The sequence below is a fragment of the Hipposideros armiger genome, unplaced genomic scaffold, assembly GCF_001890085.2.
Source record: "Hipposideros armiger isolate ML-2016 unplaced genomic scaffold, ASM189008v1 scaffold_64, whole genome shotgun sequence".
Classification (NCBI taxonomy): Eukaryota; Metazoa; Chordata; class Mammalia; order Chiroptera; family Hipposideridae; genus Hipposideros; species Hipposideros armiger.
This window is the reverse complement of record NW_017731414.1, coordinates 2,677,369-2,694,737: the sequence shown is the minus strand read 5'-3', so window position 1 is coordinate 2,694,737 and position 17,369 is coordinate 2,677,369. Positions and strand designations below refer to the sequence as shown.

The 17,369-nt window shown below is 56.9% G+C and overlaps 1 protein-coding gene across 2 annotated transcripts; it reads left to right on the top strand.

Annotated features, from left to right (window-relative positions):
• The first annotated feature begins 43 nt into the window (after positions 1 to 43).
• ATP13A1 (ATPase 13A1) lies at positions 44 to 15,848 on the top strand. Of its 2 annotated transcripts, none has more exons than XM_019642036.1 (26): positions 44 to 1,351; positions 3,582 to 3,671; positions 3,778 to 3,968; positions 5,382 to 5,454; positions 5,639 to 5,794; positions 5,877 to 5,946; positions 6,022 to 6,128; positions 6,606 to 6,735; positions 6,848 to 6,903; positions 7,475 to 7,601; positions 7,675 to 7,812; positions 7,893 to 8,013; positions 8,375 to 8,532; positions 8,826 to 9,001; positions 9,080 to 9,190; positions 10,081 to 10,206; positions 11,017 to 11,125; positions 12,599 to 12,798; positions 12,876 to 12,972; positions 13,652 to 13,812; positions 13,883 to 13,997; positions 14,086 to 14,282; positions 14,740 to 14,882; positions 15,087 to 15,198; positions 15,279 to 15,422; positions 15,508 to 15,848. In XM_019642036.1, the coding sequence occupies exons 1-26, from the start codon at positions 956 to 958 to the stop codon at positions 15,616 to 15,618; spliced, it is 3,615 nt and encodes a 1,204-aa protein (XP_019497581.1). In that variant the 5' UTR covers positions 44 to 955; the 3' UTR covers positions 15,619 to 15,848. The 2 variants fall into 2 exon arrangements, with proteins under 2 accessions (XP_019497581.1, XP_019497582.1); XM_019642037.1 differs by lacking the exon at positions 44 to 1,351 and adding an exon at positions 1,668 to 1,973.
• The last annotated feature ends 1,521 nt before the right edge of the window (positions 15,849 to 17,369 follow it).

Sequence of the window (17,369 nt, the reverse complement as noted above, 5' to 3'; positions counted from 1 at the left end):
TAAATATATTTTATTACATATTATCTAAGCATTTAAGTTCTCCTTTTACATTCTTACATTTGTGTATTCGTATCTTAAGAATATGCCGCAATATAGCCTAGAAATTTAAATATCCAACAGTTTAGAAAGTTCAAATAAATTGCTGTATCAGACACAATGAAATATTATAAAAATATTGTTATACTTTTTACTCCAACATACAGCTTAATTAATCCTACTGTTAATTACGATTGTCACTGTTTAAGTAGTTATATTGTGGTTTTGTTCAAATAATGGCATTTATGTAACAGGAAAGCAAGTACATAATAATATAGCATTTCAAACAAACACCAACTTTTCATATTTTTATATTAATGTAGTAACTTTGTATTTGTTCCATGATGGCTCTCGTTCGCTTGGCGGTGTTCAGTGCTGGCTCTCTAACCCCGCCCCAGTCCGGCCCAGGACTCCAAAGGAGGGACTTCCCTCGCCCCAGGAGGCTAACCTGGGACACGCATAATAAATCCCACCCTTCAGCGCGTCAAGACCCGGTTCGCTGAACGCGGGCAAATCACTGACTGGCCCCGCCTCCGCAGTGTCGTGGCTTCGCTCCTGGTGAGCCACACAGGCCGGTGCCTGTGCAGTCACGGAGGAGAGCCAGCCACTTCCGGTTCAGGTTGTCAAGGTGGCGCCCAGCCCGCCCTGCCTCGTCTTTTCCGGTCTCAGTCCAGCGTGGCAGGGCCGGCCGGCATCCAAGCTCTTTCAGACCTGATCTGTCATGGCGGCCCCCTGCCTCTCCTTCCGGCCAATCCTGTCATGGCGGTACCCTGAATAGCCACTTCCAGGCCCAGCCCCCTACGTTGTCCTGGCTCTTTTTTACATCCCGCCGCCGTGGCGGCGCCCAGGGTTTACCGGATGTAAAACATCGGAAGTGAGGCGGGGCCTCTGCCCGGAAGCGAGCGCGGCGCTGGGAAAGATGGCGGCGGCGGTGGCTGTGGGCAACGCGGTGCCTTCCGGGGCCCGGCCTTGCGGGGCTCGGCCCGGCGGGCAGCCCAAGCCCGGGCCACAGCCGCGCACGCTCCTTGCTGCTGGGCCGGCGCTCATAGCGAGCGGCGACGAGCTGGTCGCCGCCGTGTGGCCATACCGGCGGCTGGCGCTGCTGCGGCGTCTCACGGTGCTGCCGTTCGCTGGGCTGCTCTACCCGGCCTGGCTGGGCGCCGCGGCCGCTGGCTGCTGGGGCTGGGGCAGCAGCTGGGCGCAGATCCCCGAGGCCGCGCTGCTCGTGCTCGCTACTATCTGCCTCGCGCACGCGCTCACCGTTCTCTCGGGGCATTGGTCCGTGCACGCTCACTGCGCGCTCACCTGCACCCCGGTAAGTGCACGGGCACGAACCCGACCCCCATACGGTCGGGACTCGCCGCGGGGTCGCAGCCACGGCGTTCGTGTCGATACCCGGCCCGGTCCTCTCATCTGCTGACCTGGGTCTCCAGGGGTGCGCTGTACCCTTTAGCGCTGGCATAATTGTGTCCCACTCCGACTTGTTGTGCGACCCTAGTGCAGGTTACTTCCCTTCTCTGGAATTCCTGTCCGGTGTGGGTATTTAAATTCCATAAGGTAATACCTATAAAAAGCTTAGCGCAGGGCCTGGCATATGTCACTGTGTGATAGGGCTAGTTAATGCTAGCTCCCATCCTAGCGAGTACTCGATTTCTCCTGGAAGCAGCCCTAACTTCCTTGACATCTCTCTCCCACCTTGGCTTTCAAAGTGTGAGCGTGCACCTGCGGGGTGAATTTTCCTGTCTACAAAGTTTTGTTTAAAAACTGAACATCATTCCTGCTGTCCAGTGCTCAGAGTCCTGTCCTCCAGTACTGCGACCAAAATGAGCTTGAAATCCAGTTAATCACAGCGTTTAAAAGGAGCAGGAGCTATTTGTGAGCAAGTGACTTAACTGCTTGGATCCTTTATGTCCACCTGCAAGATGAGGATGATGATGGTGAGGACTGCTGTCAGAATGTGACCCTTAGCCCCCACATCTGGATGAGTGAGTGCTGTCCTGGGTCAGCAGTTGATAACCTGTAATTGTGCTACTATGGCCCTCTGGGCCTCGCTCAGATGACACTGGCTAGTTTGGAGCCGTGGGCACTGAGGTCAACCTCCACTCTGATCTCAGGTTTGTGTCTGCTGAAAGAAGAGGGAAAGTGAACCATACCAAGGGCTGCAGAAAGAGACAGGAGCCTCCCCTCCCCCATCTTTGACTCTGATTCTGGACTGAACCCTCTTTCTCTTCTCAGAGTGAAATCTCCCTGTCCTAACAAGCCTTATTCCAGGGGAGGGGCTCAAACTTATGGGCTTGGTGGATTCAAGTCAGTACAATGTAAGACCCCAGCGAGGTACAAAAAAATAGAAGGGAATTACGGGGAGTGGGACATTCCCCCCCCCCCAAACTTCTAGCTGCCTTTTGCAGCTTAAAAATGACTTAACTTCCTTTCCAGGGATGGAGAACAAGGAGGAGCTAAGCAACTGTGGGACTAGGACAGGCAGATCTGGGTTTGCATCAGAGATCTCAGACACCAGTGCTTCTGCTCTCTGGGTTTCAGTTTCCCCTTGTGTAAAGTGAGAACTGTAACACCTACCTCAGGGTGCCATTGTGAGAAGAAATAGATAACATCTGCAAAGCGCCTTGAATGGGGCTAGCCCTGTGTAGCGCTTTGCACTTTTCTTCCATGGTGTTACCAGAGTTACCAGAGTTCGTAGTTAATTTGTCGTTATTTTTCTGCCTGGCTCCATCGTCCTTAAACTCTTTGAGGGGGCGGGGCCTTGTTTGTCAGGATCACTGCTGTGACACACACACACCCCGTACCTTGACCTGCAATGCTGGGTCTAGCATAGCAGCAGTGGGATGGATGCACTCATAACTGAGGGAGTGCTAATTGAGCTCTGCTGGATGCCTTCATGTCTTAGGTGCTGAGGAAACAGCAGTGAACCAAACAGACAAAGCCCATTGCCTTCATGGTGTTATGGGAGAGATAGAACTCATACTCAGCAATCAGTGCCAAAGAAAGAGGGAATAGGGATGAGAATAGGAACGTCATGAGGGAACTTTACACGGGGCATCCAGAGGTGGCCTCCTGAGATGACATTTGAGTAAAGACCTGTTTGACTGTGTTCCAGGTAGAGAGAACAGCACATTCCAAGCCCCTTAGCTGAGGCAAGGACAAGCCTCCAGCCTCCTTGGTCCTCCTTGCTGGGGGACACCGCGAGAATAATAATGGAGTGGGGCTAGGAAGCTGAGCATCTGCAAGCCAGGTGGGCTGTGACAGGCTTAGCTCAGGTCACATGGCTTAGCCCATTGGATCAAGAGTGTACCTTGTGCTGAGCAGTGTTCTTCCTCTTTGAGTTCATGTCGCCTGTTAGCAGAGCCCTGGGCGTTGGATGCTGTCTGAGGCCCTGACTTTATGACACAGGACCAGAGGAGTGGCGAGGTGGTGTCCTTTGTCCCAGTGACAGACTGGGGAGTGGCCAGTCCAGCACCCGGAGCCCAGTGGGGGCTGTGGAGCTGGGGGTTGAGAAGGGCTCAGCGGCATCGCTTTGCCTCTCGCAGGAGTACGACCTCAGCAAAGCAACCTTCGTGAAGGTGGTGCCAACCCCCAACAATGGCTCCACTGAGCTCGTGGCCCTGCACCGTGATGAGGTAGGGACTGCCTGCCAAACCCCCCAACTCAAGGCTGGGGTGGGATTCCCAGGTGCTGACACCCCCAGGTCAGGGGCCTCTGCCACAAACATGCCTTCTCCTGCAGGGCGAAGGTGGGCAGGAGGTGCTGTCCTTCGAATTCCAGAAGATCAAGTATTCCTATGACGCCCTGGAGAAGAAGCGCTTTCTCCCCGTGGCCTTTCCTGTGGGAAACTCCTTCTCTTACTACCAGAGCAACAGAGGGTTCCAGGAGGACTCAGAGATCCGTGCAGCTGAGAAGAAGTTTGGGAGCAACAAGTGAGTCCTGACATCCTCATGTGTCATCCCTGCTGACAGGGCTGGGCCTCTCTACCTGTGGTCACAGGCCATGCACCTATCCCAGCCAGTGGCCCCTTTCCCATTTCTGCCTCTTCACACTTCTGAGTCCAGGGGCCTGAGAAGTGAGATGGAGGAGTCCCCCTTTTCAACAAAACATGCCAGGTGAAGGTGGCACCCTTTGAAAAATGTGCTGTAGTGCAGTTTCCCCTGAACTTGCCCACTGACAGAAGCCCTGGAGGTCTTAGGACCAGGAGGCCTTCCTGGAGAGCTTGGCCCATGGCCTGCAAGAATTGACTGTTCACCCTCTTCATTTTGAATTCTTCCTTTAAATGAAGGTTCTTGCCACTCTCCTCATGCACATCGTGGCTGTTCCAGAATGGTGATAAAAAACAGACATCAGTGATCAGAATAGCTCTTGTTTGTACCAGGTAGAATGGGACGTGCCCTGTGTACACTTTTACCTTCAGTGTTCACCATAACTGCCAGCACTGACACGTGGCTGAGAGGGCAGAGCTGAGCTTCAGCGGCCCATCCTGGCCACCATGACAGTCGACCTGAAAACACTCAGAATCTGTAGGGAATTCTTTCCTGACATAATTGTTGACCACAAGTGTCAATCCAATAGGAAGATTTGTAAGAAATGTTTACTGATCCCCAGTCCCCAGGTCAGCCACAGTGACAGCCTGGGACATCCCCTTTTACACCATCGTCGCTCATGTAAAGGTACCCAATGCAATACAGGGCGGGACCACTGTGGTTTCTTTCTGTCACATCCCACATCCAGGAGGACATCCCTCTAGTTCAAGGACAGAGCAAAGGCAGCTCTAGTTGACCTGGCTGGTCCCCTGGCCAGGGGGAGCCCACTATCCACAGTGCTGCAGGACATACCCTTAGGCCCTGCTCCTCACATTCCGGGGCATTTATTCAGGGAGCTTGTGGAAAATCCTGGCTCCAGACCTCCCCTCTCCAGAGTGGGGTGAGGCTCAGGCACCATATTGCAGGCCATAAGGGGCTCCTCGACATCTGGCTGCCCAGCCTCCCTCAGGGCTCTCGTCCCAGCCAGATGTTCCTTCTCCACTTGCCTTAACCCAACTAGATGATGAGTTCTCACCTCTCACCAGCCCCACTTGGGGGCAGCTGCCTGAAGAACCTGTTGCTGATTCAGAAGCTTCGTCTGAGTTCTGCAGAGCAGAGGGCCGGGGAGCAGTCAGCATGCCATCCCTGGTGCCCCAGGGACGAGGAGAGCCATAGTTGAATGGAATGTCCTGTCTAGAAGCTTGCTGGGGCTTCTCGTTTCCTGGGGAGGCCTGCAGTGACCCCAGGAAGAGGTGTCAGGGTGGGGCCTCCAAGGCCTCCCACCATGAATAGGGCCTGGGGTCTGGTATCTTGCAGGGCCGAGATGGTGGTGCCTGACTTCTCAGAGCTGTTCAAGGAGAGAGCCACAGCGCCCTTCTTTGTATTCCAGGTAAAACGGCAGCTCTGGCCCTTCTCCCCATCCCGCTCTCTAGGACTTTCACAGCCAGAGCGACCTGCATCCAATTCCAAACCCCAAAACCTCTCTGTCCTCATGGGTCAGAGTCCGTGGGTTGAACGGCCCTCAGGGTATATCCAGTCCTCAGCAGGCATCCTCATTGCATTCCCGGGGACAGGTGTTTTGCGTGGGTCTCTGGTGCCTGGATGAGTACTGGTACTACAGTGTCTTCACGCTGTCCATGCTGGTGGCCTTCGAGGCGTCTCTGGTGCAGCAGCAGATGCGAAACATGTCTGAGATCCGGAAGATGGGCAACAAGCCCCACACGATCCAGGTGAGGTCAGCAGGGTTCCTGCGGTTTCAGATGGGCCTGGTGCGGCACATTCCCAAAACTGACCTCACCCCACCCCACCCAGGTCTACCGAAGCCGAAAGTGGAGGCCCATTGCCAGCGATGAGATTGTTCCCGGGGACATCGTCTCCATTGGTGAGCCCCATTCTGCTCCATCCCAGTGACAGCCCAGCCCTGGCTTCTGCTTGACCCTCTGACCCTGCCCCATAGGCCGCTCGCCGCAGGAGAACCTGGTGCCATGCGACGTGCTGCTGCTGCGGGGCCGCTGCATCGTGGATGAGGCCATGCTCACAGGGGAGTCAGTGCCACAGATGAAGGTGCGTAGCAGGGCAGTCCTCAGTCCACTCAGGTGCATCGCTGACCTGTGCTTAGAGGAGCCCTGGCTTAGAGGAGGCAGATTGGGTGCGGCGCCTGGATTGAGCCCCTAGGTCTCTTGGGGGGTCAATGCCCCAGACGGAGGGAAGCTAGGTGGTAGTGGGGAGAGGAGACAAGAGTTTCAGGGCATTGGGACGTCCAGGTACCCTGCAGTATCAGACCAACGTGCACTGTGGGAAATGGGGAGGGTGTGATTCCTAAGCGAAGCCAGGTGCCAGGTTACAGGGAGTCAACGCCTGTACAGGTGGAGAGAAGACAAGATGGGGCCTCTGTCCCTGGTGAGATGCACTGGGCCCAGCGAGGAGCCCTGTGAGGAGCAGGCAGTCTCCTTCAGCCTCAGGGTCCAGCTCCCCAGAGGCGGCGTGGAGAAGGAGGCCCAGATGGGACCGCCATCAGCTTCACTGTCCACTTCTCCCCAGGAGCCCATCGAAGACCTCAGCCCCGACCGGGTGCTGGACCTGCAGGCCGACTCCCGGCTCCATGTCATCTTTGGGGGCACCAAGGTGGTGCAGCATATCCCCCCACAGAAGGCCACCACGGGCCTGAAGCGTAGGTGCCTTGGGGGTGTCATGGCCCCACCACTCCTATCCTCTCTATGTCTGCTTGGCCATGAAGGAGTTCAGAGGAACAGACAAAAATGCTGCTCTGCTTTTCTCCACAGCGGTCGACAGTGGGTGTGTAGCCTATGTCCTGAGGACTGGATTCAACACATCCCAGGTGTGGCACCTTGCCTGGCTCTGGGGAGGGTGGGCTCCAGGACAGGTAGTAGACACTCCAAACAGCAGCCCTGTCATACCCCAGAATGTCCACCCCACAGGCTTACTCTTGACGGCAGGCACTGGGCCAGGGGTTCTGCGGATGTCAGCCTCGGACCAGGCCCACTCTCCCCGCCTGAAGGCCTGGTGGGGAGCAGACAGCAGACCAGCTGTTACCACGTGCTTTGGGGTCGTGACTAGAACGGAGCTCATAAATGTGTTAAAGCAGCAAGAGGACTGCCTGGTAGAGGCGATGGCCAGACCTCCTTCCAGGAGCTCACGCCCCCATCTCAGCCCCGTCTTTCCCCAGCACCCAGGCCTCAGCCGTTGGTCTTCATAGCTCTTGGCCGAGTTGCAGCTGCCCACATAGCTATGTGGTTTCGGCGTCATCAGCTACAGGACTCGCGGGTTGACCCAGGGCAAGTGCTCCCTGTCAGCTGAGGGAGTATCTGGCCCTGATGCCCTCAGATAGGGGAGGCTGCCACCCCACACACACTCCTCCTCAGGAAAGGCCCCTGTGTCCATCCCTCCAGGGTAAGCTGCTGCGCACGATCCTCTTTGGAGTCAAGAGAGTAACTGCGAACAATCTGGAGACCTTTGTCTTCATCCTCTTTCTCCTGGTCTTTGCCATCGCAGCAGCTGCCTATGTGTGGATCGAAGGTGAGCTCCATGCCCCCCACCTGTCTGCTGGGTCCTGTGCCCACTGTGCCAGGCTGACAGGCCCTATCCACAGGCACCAAGGACCCCAGCCGGAATCGCTACAAGCTGTTTCTGGAATGCACACTGATCCTCACGTCAGTCGTGCCACCTGAGCTGCCCATCGAGCTGTCTCTGGCCGTCAATACCTCCCTTATCGCCCTGGCCAAACTCTGTGAGTGCCTGGGACAGGGCCAGGGTACCAAGTGGCTGGGGCCTGGCTGCAGGACCCCTGACCCTGGCTCTGTCTCCCAGACATGTACTGTACGGAGCCCTTCCGGATCCCCTTTGCTGGCAAGGTGGAAGTGTGCTGCTTTGACAAAACAGGGACCTTGACCAGCGACAGCCTGGTGGTGCGTGGCGTGGCCGGGCTCAGGTGAGTGTGGAGGCCTGGGCCACGAGGTGCCAAGCCAGCAGCAGAGGGCCTTCTAGGAGCTCAAAGAACTTAACTGCTGCCCCTCCCAAGCCCCCAAAGTGAGGGCCCTACTACTGATCCAGGAGGCTCCCTGTGCAGTCTTGGTGTGAGTGATAGTAATATGGGAGTCACCTTGGACTCTGAGCAGCCACGTGACCTCTAGGGGCATCCATGAGACAGACGCTGGTGTCACAAGGACCAAATGGACACCCCACTAACCCCCACAGTGATTGGCATGGAGTATGGGGACCCATCCCTTGTCCTAGCTGGCACTTCCCAGGGGTCACTCCACCCTATAACCAGCTGTTTCCCATCCTTGCAGAGACGGGAAGGAGGTGACCCCTGTGTCCAACATCCCCATAGAAACGCACCGGGCCCTGGCCTCATGCCACTCCCTCATGCAGCTAGACGATGGCACCCTGGTGGGTGACCCCCTCGAGAAGGCCATGCTGACAGCTGTGGACTGGACACTGACCAAAGGTGAGGGGCTGGAATTTTGGGCCCAGTGCAGACACACTGCCTGCACTCAACGGCCCCAGGCAGGCAGACCAGACCCCTGAGACAACTAAGTGTCCAACTCGGGCTGGTGGGTGGACACAGGCACTTCTACGGGGCAGGGTCGTCCAAGCCCAGATCTCCCAGCTCTGACCACCTGAAGCCACGAGCCCTGCAGGCCCTGGGTCTGGGGGTGGGGGGCGGGAGAAGGGGCAGGCGGGGGCCTGGCTGCCTCTTTGGAGCGAAGGCCCTCAGGACTCGTACTTATTTGTTTCCAGATGAGAAAGTATTCCCCCGAAGTATTAAAACTCAGGGGCTGAAAATTCACCAGCGCTTTCATTTTGCCAGTGCCCTAAAGCGAATGTCCGTGCTCGCCTCCTACGAGAAGCTGGGCTCCACCGACCTCTGCTACATCGCGGCTGTGAAGGGGGCCCCTGAAACCCTGCACTCTATGGTGAGCCAGGCCCAGCCTTGGGGTTTGGGGGAGAGCTTAGTGTGAGGCAGTCGGTGACGTCCCCTGCGTTCCCTGCAGTTCGCTCAGTGCCCACCCAACTATCACCATATCCACACGGAGATCTCCCGGGAAGGAGCCCGTGTCCTGGCTCTGGGGTACAAGGAGCTGGGCCACCTCACTCACCAGCAGGTAAGGGCCCAGGCTCCCCACCTATCAGCCTGCTATCTGCATCACCTTGTGTCACCCCAGTGCCACTGTGAATAAACTTGATTCCATCTTCCTCCTCCACTGGGAGCCCTGCCCACACGGGACCCCATTCCATCCTGGAGCCCAGGGCCGCTTCGGCCCAGCCTCCTACCCCCACACCCATACCCACAGGTCCTCACATGCCCTTGGGGAACATCGGAAGGCACCTTGGATTCCCAGTCTCCAGCCCTGCCCCTTTCAAGCCCAGCCGCCTGGTCACCACATGGTTTGGGGGTATCCCCAGCTCTTGGTCAAACCCCCACATCTCATCAGCTCTTCGCCCACCTTCACTGCCAACGCTGCTCCTTCACCTGCTTCCACCTTGGCCCTTGTGCAGGCTGTTTGCACCCAGTGAAGGAGAAGAGACCAAGAGATCCTTCCAGAATGCACACCTCATCACATCCCCCTCAGAGCCGCTCCTGCTCAGCCGCACCTGTCTGCCCTGTTCTTCTGCCTTAATTTCTCTCATCACATTCAGCACCCTGATTCTGATTTTTCTTTATTGCACACCTCTTCTGGTGGACTAGCTTCATGAGAGTGGGGAATTTTTGGTTTCCGCTATGATGTAGAGAACGAGTGCATGCTAGGTAGCTAAGAGATGAGAGTCCCAACTTTAATGCAGGAGCCAAGCCACAAGTCCTCTGATGTGCCATGTCCACACCAGGGAGTAGAAGCACCCATCAGGCAGGGACCACTCAGCTACCGTCAAGCCCCTGTGCCACAAGGGAGGATAAGGCCTTCTTCTGACCTACCCACCCACCCAGCCAACACTTTGTTGGAGCTTGGGAAATTGTGGAGGGACGGGTCATGACAGTATCCCCATGTCCATCCAGGCCCGGGAGGTCAAGCGGGAGGCCTTGGAGTGCAACCTCAAGTTCGTCGGCTTCATCGTGGTCTCCTGCCCACTCAAGGCTGACTCCAAGGCTGTGATCCGGGAGATCCAGAATGCCTCCCACCGGGTATGGCTGCTGGACCTTTCCACACCAGGCCCCTCGGGCAGGTGGGCGGATGGGTGGGTGGGTCTCAGCTCCTCCTTATGGGGGTGGAATGTGATAGCAGAGGTCACTTACACCCTCAGTGGGGCAAGTGGGTGTGGGTGTCCAGGTTTCAGCAGTAAGGACACCATGGATTTTGGCCAAGCTCCATTTTGGCTTGGGCATTCATGCTGCCTGGGCCTGAGGGTACTCTGGGACCCAGACTGTGCCTGCCCTTCTCGACATGCTTCTTTGGACCTCCAGCATCCTTGGGAGGTTGAGGCAGAGGCTGGGTCAGGAGACATGGAGGCAATACCCAGATAGGCCACATCTCTGTCCCAGTGGCTTTGATCTGTATGTCCTGGTGGTTTTGTGTTCTCTAGTTTGAGGCTCGGGATGCAGTTTAGGGTGTGGTAGATATGTGAGCAGTCTCGGAGAGAGGCTGGTAACATGATCAGTCCCCACCTGACACTCAGGAGCCCAGCTCTAAGCTGGGAGGCTGAACTGTGTGGTTCCCCCCACCCCAGACACAACCTCCTGGGCAGTTACCAAGCCAAGAAGGTCCACACCAAGGTTCGTAGTTTATACTGCAAAGAAAAGGTATGGGTGTTCTCAGACACACGTACATGTGTCATTTTCATAAAACACCCCCAGGTGGGGGCAGATTGTGGTCCTGGAAGCCCATTGCCCAGTGGGAGACCAGGACCTTCCTCTGTGGCCTTTCTTAGAGGGAATTCAGCCACCAAGTCTCCAGGCTGGAATTCTGCCCCACTGAGCCTCCGCCCCCCTCCCCAGGTGGTCATGATCACAGGTGACAACCCGCTCACTGCCTGCCATGTGGCCCAGGAGCTACACTTCATTGAAAAGGCACACACGCTAATCCTGCAGCCTCCCACGGCAAAAGGTGAGAGCCCGAGTGGCTAGGGGTTGGGGAGACTGTGAGTCCAAGAACAGCTCCTGTCCTGGTGGCTTTCCTGCATGCCTGGCCTGAGTGAGCATGCCCGGTGTCACTGAGTACCTGTGATGGTGACAGCAGTGTGACACGGACCTCTGGATCACAGCCCTGCTCCTCGGGCCATGTGGCCAAGGAGCTACATACCCATATGTCCAGTAGCATGTGGGCAGCCGCTGGCTCCTAGATGAGTGATGGTTTCCAACCTCAAGGCAATTGACTGTAGTCACATCAGCCCACGTTTCATATTGTCATACCCACTTTGGGCCTGGCAAGCTGACTGTACGCAGCAAGTACCCCCCTCCCAAGAAACTGCTGGTGCTGGAACTCGGCATGGCCAGGCCCTGGGCAGAGAGCTTGGTGTACATTTTCACATCCCTGCACCCTGCACAGAAGGGCTTGCCATCCCTGTGCCACATAGGAGGAAGTCATCTGGGTCAGCTGTTGGGACCCGGCTTTATAGACATTAGAACAGAAGTGAACCCACCCACCCAGGTCACTTGGTGTTACTGTGCCTAAACATTTAAACCCAGTTGGCCTGACTCCCGCCATTGGCCACTTCTGAGTTGCCAAAATCTAGTCACTCAGTTCGCTGCAAAGTGGTGCCCCAGAGTTGGATCAATCAGGGTTCAAATCCATCCCTGGCTCCTCCTGGCTGGTGGGATAGGGTCTGTCAGGTGCCAAAGGTTAGTGCCTAATGCAGGGCCTTACAAGGGGGCAACACAGAACAGGGGTGTCACGGGGCTACAGGCCAGGGGAGGGAGTCGGTAGTGCCCAGCCAGGGCGGCTTCTGGAACCTCCCAGCCTTTCTCTCAGTCTGCACTGGTCCCAGGGCTCCATCCAGCTCTAGGCGCTGGGCTCTTCCGAGTCCGGGGGTTGTGGGCAGGTGGCTGTCAGGCCTGTTGATTGGCAAGTGAAGCTGCTCTAACAAAAGTACAACAAAAGCCGATGGAGGTTGGTTTCCTGCCCAGCTGAGACAGTCCAGGGTGAGCCATTCAGTCCCAGGAGGGCTAGTGGGTCAGCCAGACGGAAAGAGGAAGTGAAGAGCAAGTGTCTAGCCAGAGGAAGTGACTTGCAGTCCCCTGGCCCTGGGAGAGGGGGGTTTCAGGCAGGCTATGGGGGTAAAGCTAATTACGTAACAGGCTGAGGATATTCCTGGTTTCCAATCTGGCCCCTTCACGTGGTCTCAGGAGAGTGGCTCAGGCCCTGGGTTCTGGGATCCCCATCTGTATTGGAGGGTTCTGTGGGGTACCCAGGGGTCCAGGGCGCAGGTAGGTGTGGATGGTGTATGGAGCGGTGAGGAAAGGTAGAGGTCAAGAAGGTGTTCCAGAGAGGAGAGACTGGGACTAGGCATGTGGGGTCTGCGTGAGGGGGTCTGCCCGGGCAGCCGAACCCCGTCCCTGACCGTAGGCACTGGCCCTGCAGGTCAGCCCTGCGAGTGGTGCTCCATTGACGGCAGCGTCGTGCTGCCCCTGGTCCAGGGCTCCCCGAAAGCACTGGCCCTGGAGCATGCGCTGTGCCTCACAGGCGATGGCCTGGCCCACCTGCAGGCCGAGGACCCCCAGCAGCTGCTGCGCCTCATCCCCCACGTGCAGGTGTTCGCTCGCGTGGCCCCCAAACAGAAGGTAGGTGCAGGGGTAACAGGCGGGCAGAGCCCTGGGGCAGCACACAGCCCTCATTTGGCCCTTTTCTGCCCACATAGGAGTTTGTCATCACCAGCCTGAAGGAGCTGGGCTACGTGACCCTCATGTGTGGGGATGGCACCAATGACGTGGGTGCCCTGAAGCACGCCGACGTGGGTGAGCCCCACGGGCAGGGGCTGTTCCTTCCTTCACTGTTCTGCCAACTTGGGCTCAGCATCAGGGACTTGTCACCCAGCATGAGGAGGCAGTGAGGGGATGGGCAGGGCCAACAGGATCGGGGATACAAAGGTCTACAAGGTCAGGAGGGACACAGATGTCCGCGGAACAAGGTGGCTGGGCATTGGGGAGAGTTTGGGAAGCCAGGGAGGCTCTGTGGGGCAAACGCGGTGCAAATGCAACTTGGTTGGCTCAGGCCCTCTGAGCACCATGCAGGCACAGAGACCAGGGAGAGATGGGACGAGTGGGGACACACAGCTGGAGTTGAAGCATTTGCCAGTGGTTCACAGCCTCAGATCTGTGTTGTTGGAACATAATTGTTTGCTTTATTTATTGACTACAATATTTATCAAGTATTATTTACCTCCTGTGATCCTTGACAATCAACTTCTTTGGAAATAGTTTTGACCCAGTTAGTGTTACATGCTTTTATGGGTTTTTGTTTTTAAGTAGTTTGTAGAAAGTAAGATAGGTGCTATCTGAGATACTCTTTGGGGAGGTCAAGTGAAATGGGGAAGTCTGCCTCAGGCCTGTGGCACCATCTTGAAGTTGAGCAGGCACCCTGATCTGGCTTGATGCCAGCGGCTCCCCTGAATCCTAACATATACCCGTCCTCCAGGTGTGGCACTCCTGGCCAATGCCCCTGAGCGGGTCGTCGAGCGGAGGCGGCGGCCCCGGGACAGCCCCCTTCTGAGCAACAGTGGTGGCAGGGCCACCTCCAGGGCAGCTAAGCAGAGGCTGGGACTCTCGCCCCCCGAGGACCAACCTACCTCTCAGAGGGTGAGTCTTGGGAGAGGGGGCACCAGCACCCCCTTGTGGCTAGGTCTCACCCCCTGCTGCCCACCCACAGGACCGCCTGAGCCAGGTGCTGCGGGACCTAGAGGATGAGAGCATGCCCATCGTGAAGCTGGGGGATGCCAGCATTGCGGCACCCTTCACCTCCAAGTTGTCGTCCATTCAGTGCAGTGAGTCCCACCACCCACCGTGTCCCCCCGCCCACCCTGCATGGCACCCATGCCCACACCTGCCTCCCCCCTCCTCCTATCCACACAGTCTGCCACGTGATCAAGCAGGGCCGCTGCACGCTCGTAACCACGCTGCAGATGTTCAAGATCCTGGCGCTCAATGCCCTCATCCTGGCCTACAGTCAGAGCGTCCTCTACCTGGAAGGCGTCAAGTTCAGCGACTTCCAAGCCACGCTGCAGGGGTTGTTGCTGGCTGGCTGCTTCCTCTTCATCTCGCGCTCCAAGGTGGGCTGGGACCCCAGGCAAAGCAGTGGCTCCCACCCCAGCCAAGGGCACCCTCTGCCTCTCTGAGCCATGGCACTCACCCCACAAGTGCTGAAAGGTTACGTGGATTCGTGGCCAGGGACACTTGGGCCAGCCAGGGCAAGCTGTCAGAGGTGCCCCCATGTGTCTCTTCCCACAGCAGCTCTCAGGATAGGAGCTGTCATCCCCCCATTACAAATGGGGATCGGGGGGCAGGGCAGGTGCTCACTGAGGCTCTTTCGAGTGGCACAACACGGGCCCCAGCACTGTCCACAGGCAAACAGGGTTCTGGGTCTGGTGCCAAACCGTGGCCTCAGGATGTGGTGACCGCCCTGCACCCGGCCTTCAGAAGGCAGGGTTGGTGAGTGGCCCATGGCACTCAGGGCTGTAACACCCATCTGTCTCCTCACACACACATCCCCCACCACCACCACTGCAGCCCCTCAAGACCCTGTCCCGAGAGCGGCCCCTGCCCAATATCTTCAACCTGTACACCATCCTCACGGTCCTGCTCCAATTCTGCGTGCACTTCCTGAGTCTCGTCTACCTGTACCGGGAGGCCCAGGCCCGGAGCCCTGAGAAGTAAGTGCTGCCCCAGCAAGGGGTGCAGGGAGCACCCAGAGGAGGCAGTGTCCCTGTGGTGGGAGGCGGGAGGCAGGAGGTGGAAGGTGGTAGAAGGATGCACTTATAGATGTCAGCCTGAGGCAACCAAGGCCAGGTAGAGCCTTGGCTATGTGCAGAGGCAGCAGGAGCAACAAAACGGTCCTGACCCCACACATCATGCAGACAGGAGCCATTTGTGGATCTGTACAAGGAGTTTGAGCCAAGCCTGGTCAACAGCACTGTATACATCATGGCCATGGCCATGCAGATGGCCACTTTTGCCATCAACTACAAGGTGAGCTCCAGCCCAAGCATGTCCTGCCCACCCGCCCGCCCCCCACAACACACAGCCATATCTATCTGTCGTCCCCACAGGGCCCGCCCTTCATGGAGAGCCTGCCTGAGAATAGGCCTCTGGTGTGGAGCCTGGCCGTGTCGCTCCTAGCCATTGTGGGCCTGCTCCTTGGTTCCTCACCTGACTTCAACAGCCAGTTTGGCCTCGTGGACATCCCTGTGGAGGTGAGTGGCCCTGTAGATGTGGCCCCAGGATTCAAACTGGGCCCATCTGTGGGCACCCAGCTCACCACCACTTCCTGCCCTGCAGTTCAAGCTAGTCATCGCCCAGGTCCTAATCCTCGACTTCTGCCTGGCACTCCTGGCCGACCGCGTCCTGCAGTTCTTCCTGGGGACACCGAAGCTGAAAGTGCCTTCCTGAGATGGCAGTGCCATCACCTATTGGTTACCCTGCTGCCACTAGGCAGGAACCCCATGTGGGCTCCAGGAGGGAACACTGCCCTTACAGCAAGGCTGCCCCAGCCTTGCCCACCAAGACTGAGCTGGGACATCCCCACTCCCACCCCCCATGGCTGTCCACGGGCCTGGCTGGCAGAACCAGCCCCTGGCCAGCACCTTTGGTAAATAAAGAAGCATCCACAATTTTAAGAAGCCCTGCCTCTACTTCTGTCTGCACCATACAAGGGGACACTGGGAGGCTGGGTGGTCACCGAGGAAGGTCCTGGCACCCTCCCAGAAGGCTGTGTGAGGTGGTTAATGACACTGCACCAGAGTCAGCACTTGGAATGGGCTGATCTTCAAGTACAGAGAGCTCTGCATATTTCCTGATTTAACAAGCACCTCCATATTTCTGTGGTCTCAGCTTCATATTTTGACATCTCACTGCAGGGAGTCTTAGGATCTATGACATTTTCCCCTTTTCAGTAACATGCAAAGTAACAGCATGCCTCCATCCTGTGGTGTCTTAGATGTGAGGAAGTTACAAATACTGACTCAGGTCACATTTGTTGGGAGTCCTGGGGTTCTGAGCCACACAGTGCTGTGCCATCTCAGTCACAACCAGGCTTTGACCCAGCAGCCTGGCTTGGCCCTTGTACTAACACTGTCCTTTCTTTCAAAGGGCACTCACTGCAACTCAAGAATGTCAGAGTAGGCAGCATCAGAGCTGAGAATCACAGCCAGTTGGAGATTTGCCTTTTTTTTTTTTTTTAAGATTTCATTGGGGAATTGGGGGAGGGGAACAGACAAGTTGCTGTCCTTTTGTTCTTCAGTCTAGTTGAGGACATTGCTTCACTGGCCCATGTTGGTATTATCATTGTGCTCTTCCCGAATGAGGATCGGTCGCCAGCCTCTGGATGGCGGCTCTTGGCAGCTCACGCAGGCTGCTGGTTGCTCACGGTAGCTTATGGCAGCGCATTGCAGCAGGGGCTGCAGCCTACGCTTGTCGACTGCAACTCGGCAGCCCAGCTCCGGGTCGAGCTATTGTCCACTATCTTAGCTATAGAGGGCAGTGTCACTGGCCCTCATGTGGGATCTGAACCAGGGCCCTGCTGCTCAGGGCTGGCGTCCCAAGCCAGCTCTTAACCAATGCACCACTCGGCCGGCCCAGAGAGATTTGCCTTTTCAACAGCCAAAAACTTAAGGAAGCAAAGTTATAAAGTCTTGGAACATTTCCAGCCAGAAATCCCATCAAGTGAAAGGTGTGGGTGCTTTTGTTTTGTTTTGGTAACTGACAAGTTGGCATGTGACAACCTCAGACCAGGGGAGCCAGGCCCAGGCTTCTGGGCACCTTGTCCTACCAATGCTCAGTGGGGGATCTCAACCCTTTCCAGCCCTAGCCCCTTGGCCATCCTCAGCAGCCTACCTGCCTGGCCTCCCCATGGAGCAAAGCATGGCCTACAGTCCGAGGAAGGCCTTGAAAAGCGGCAGGGACCAGCCTCTGAGCATCACTCGACGTGGGCGTCAAGTGCTGGCCAAGTTCTCCAGAGGGGTAGTGGCCCCAGACCCTACCAGGCAGAGGGGTTGCTGTGGTCACGTAGGAGGTTGCCAAATCCCTAAGAAAAACTTGAAGTGACTGGGAGGAGAGCACTCCGGAATTGGGATTGCCAGGGATAATTCTTTGGGGGCTTAAGGCAGGGTCTCTGTGCCCCCTTCCCAGAGGGGCTAGGGGTG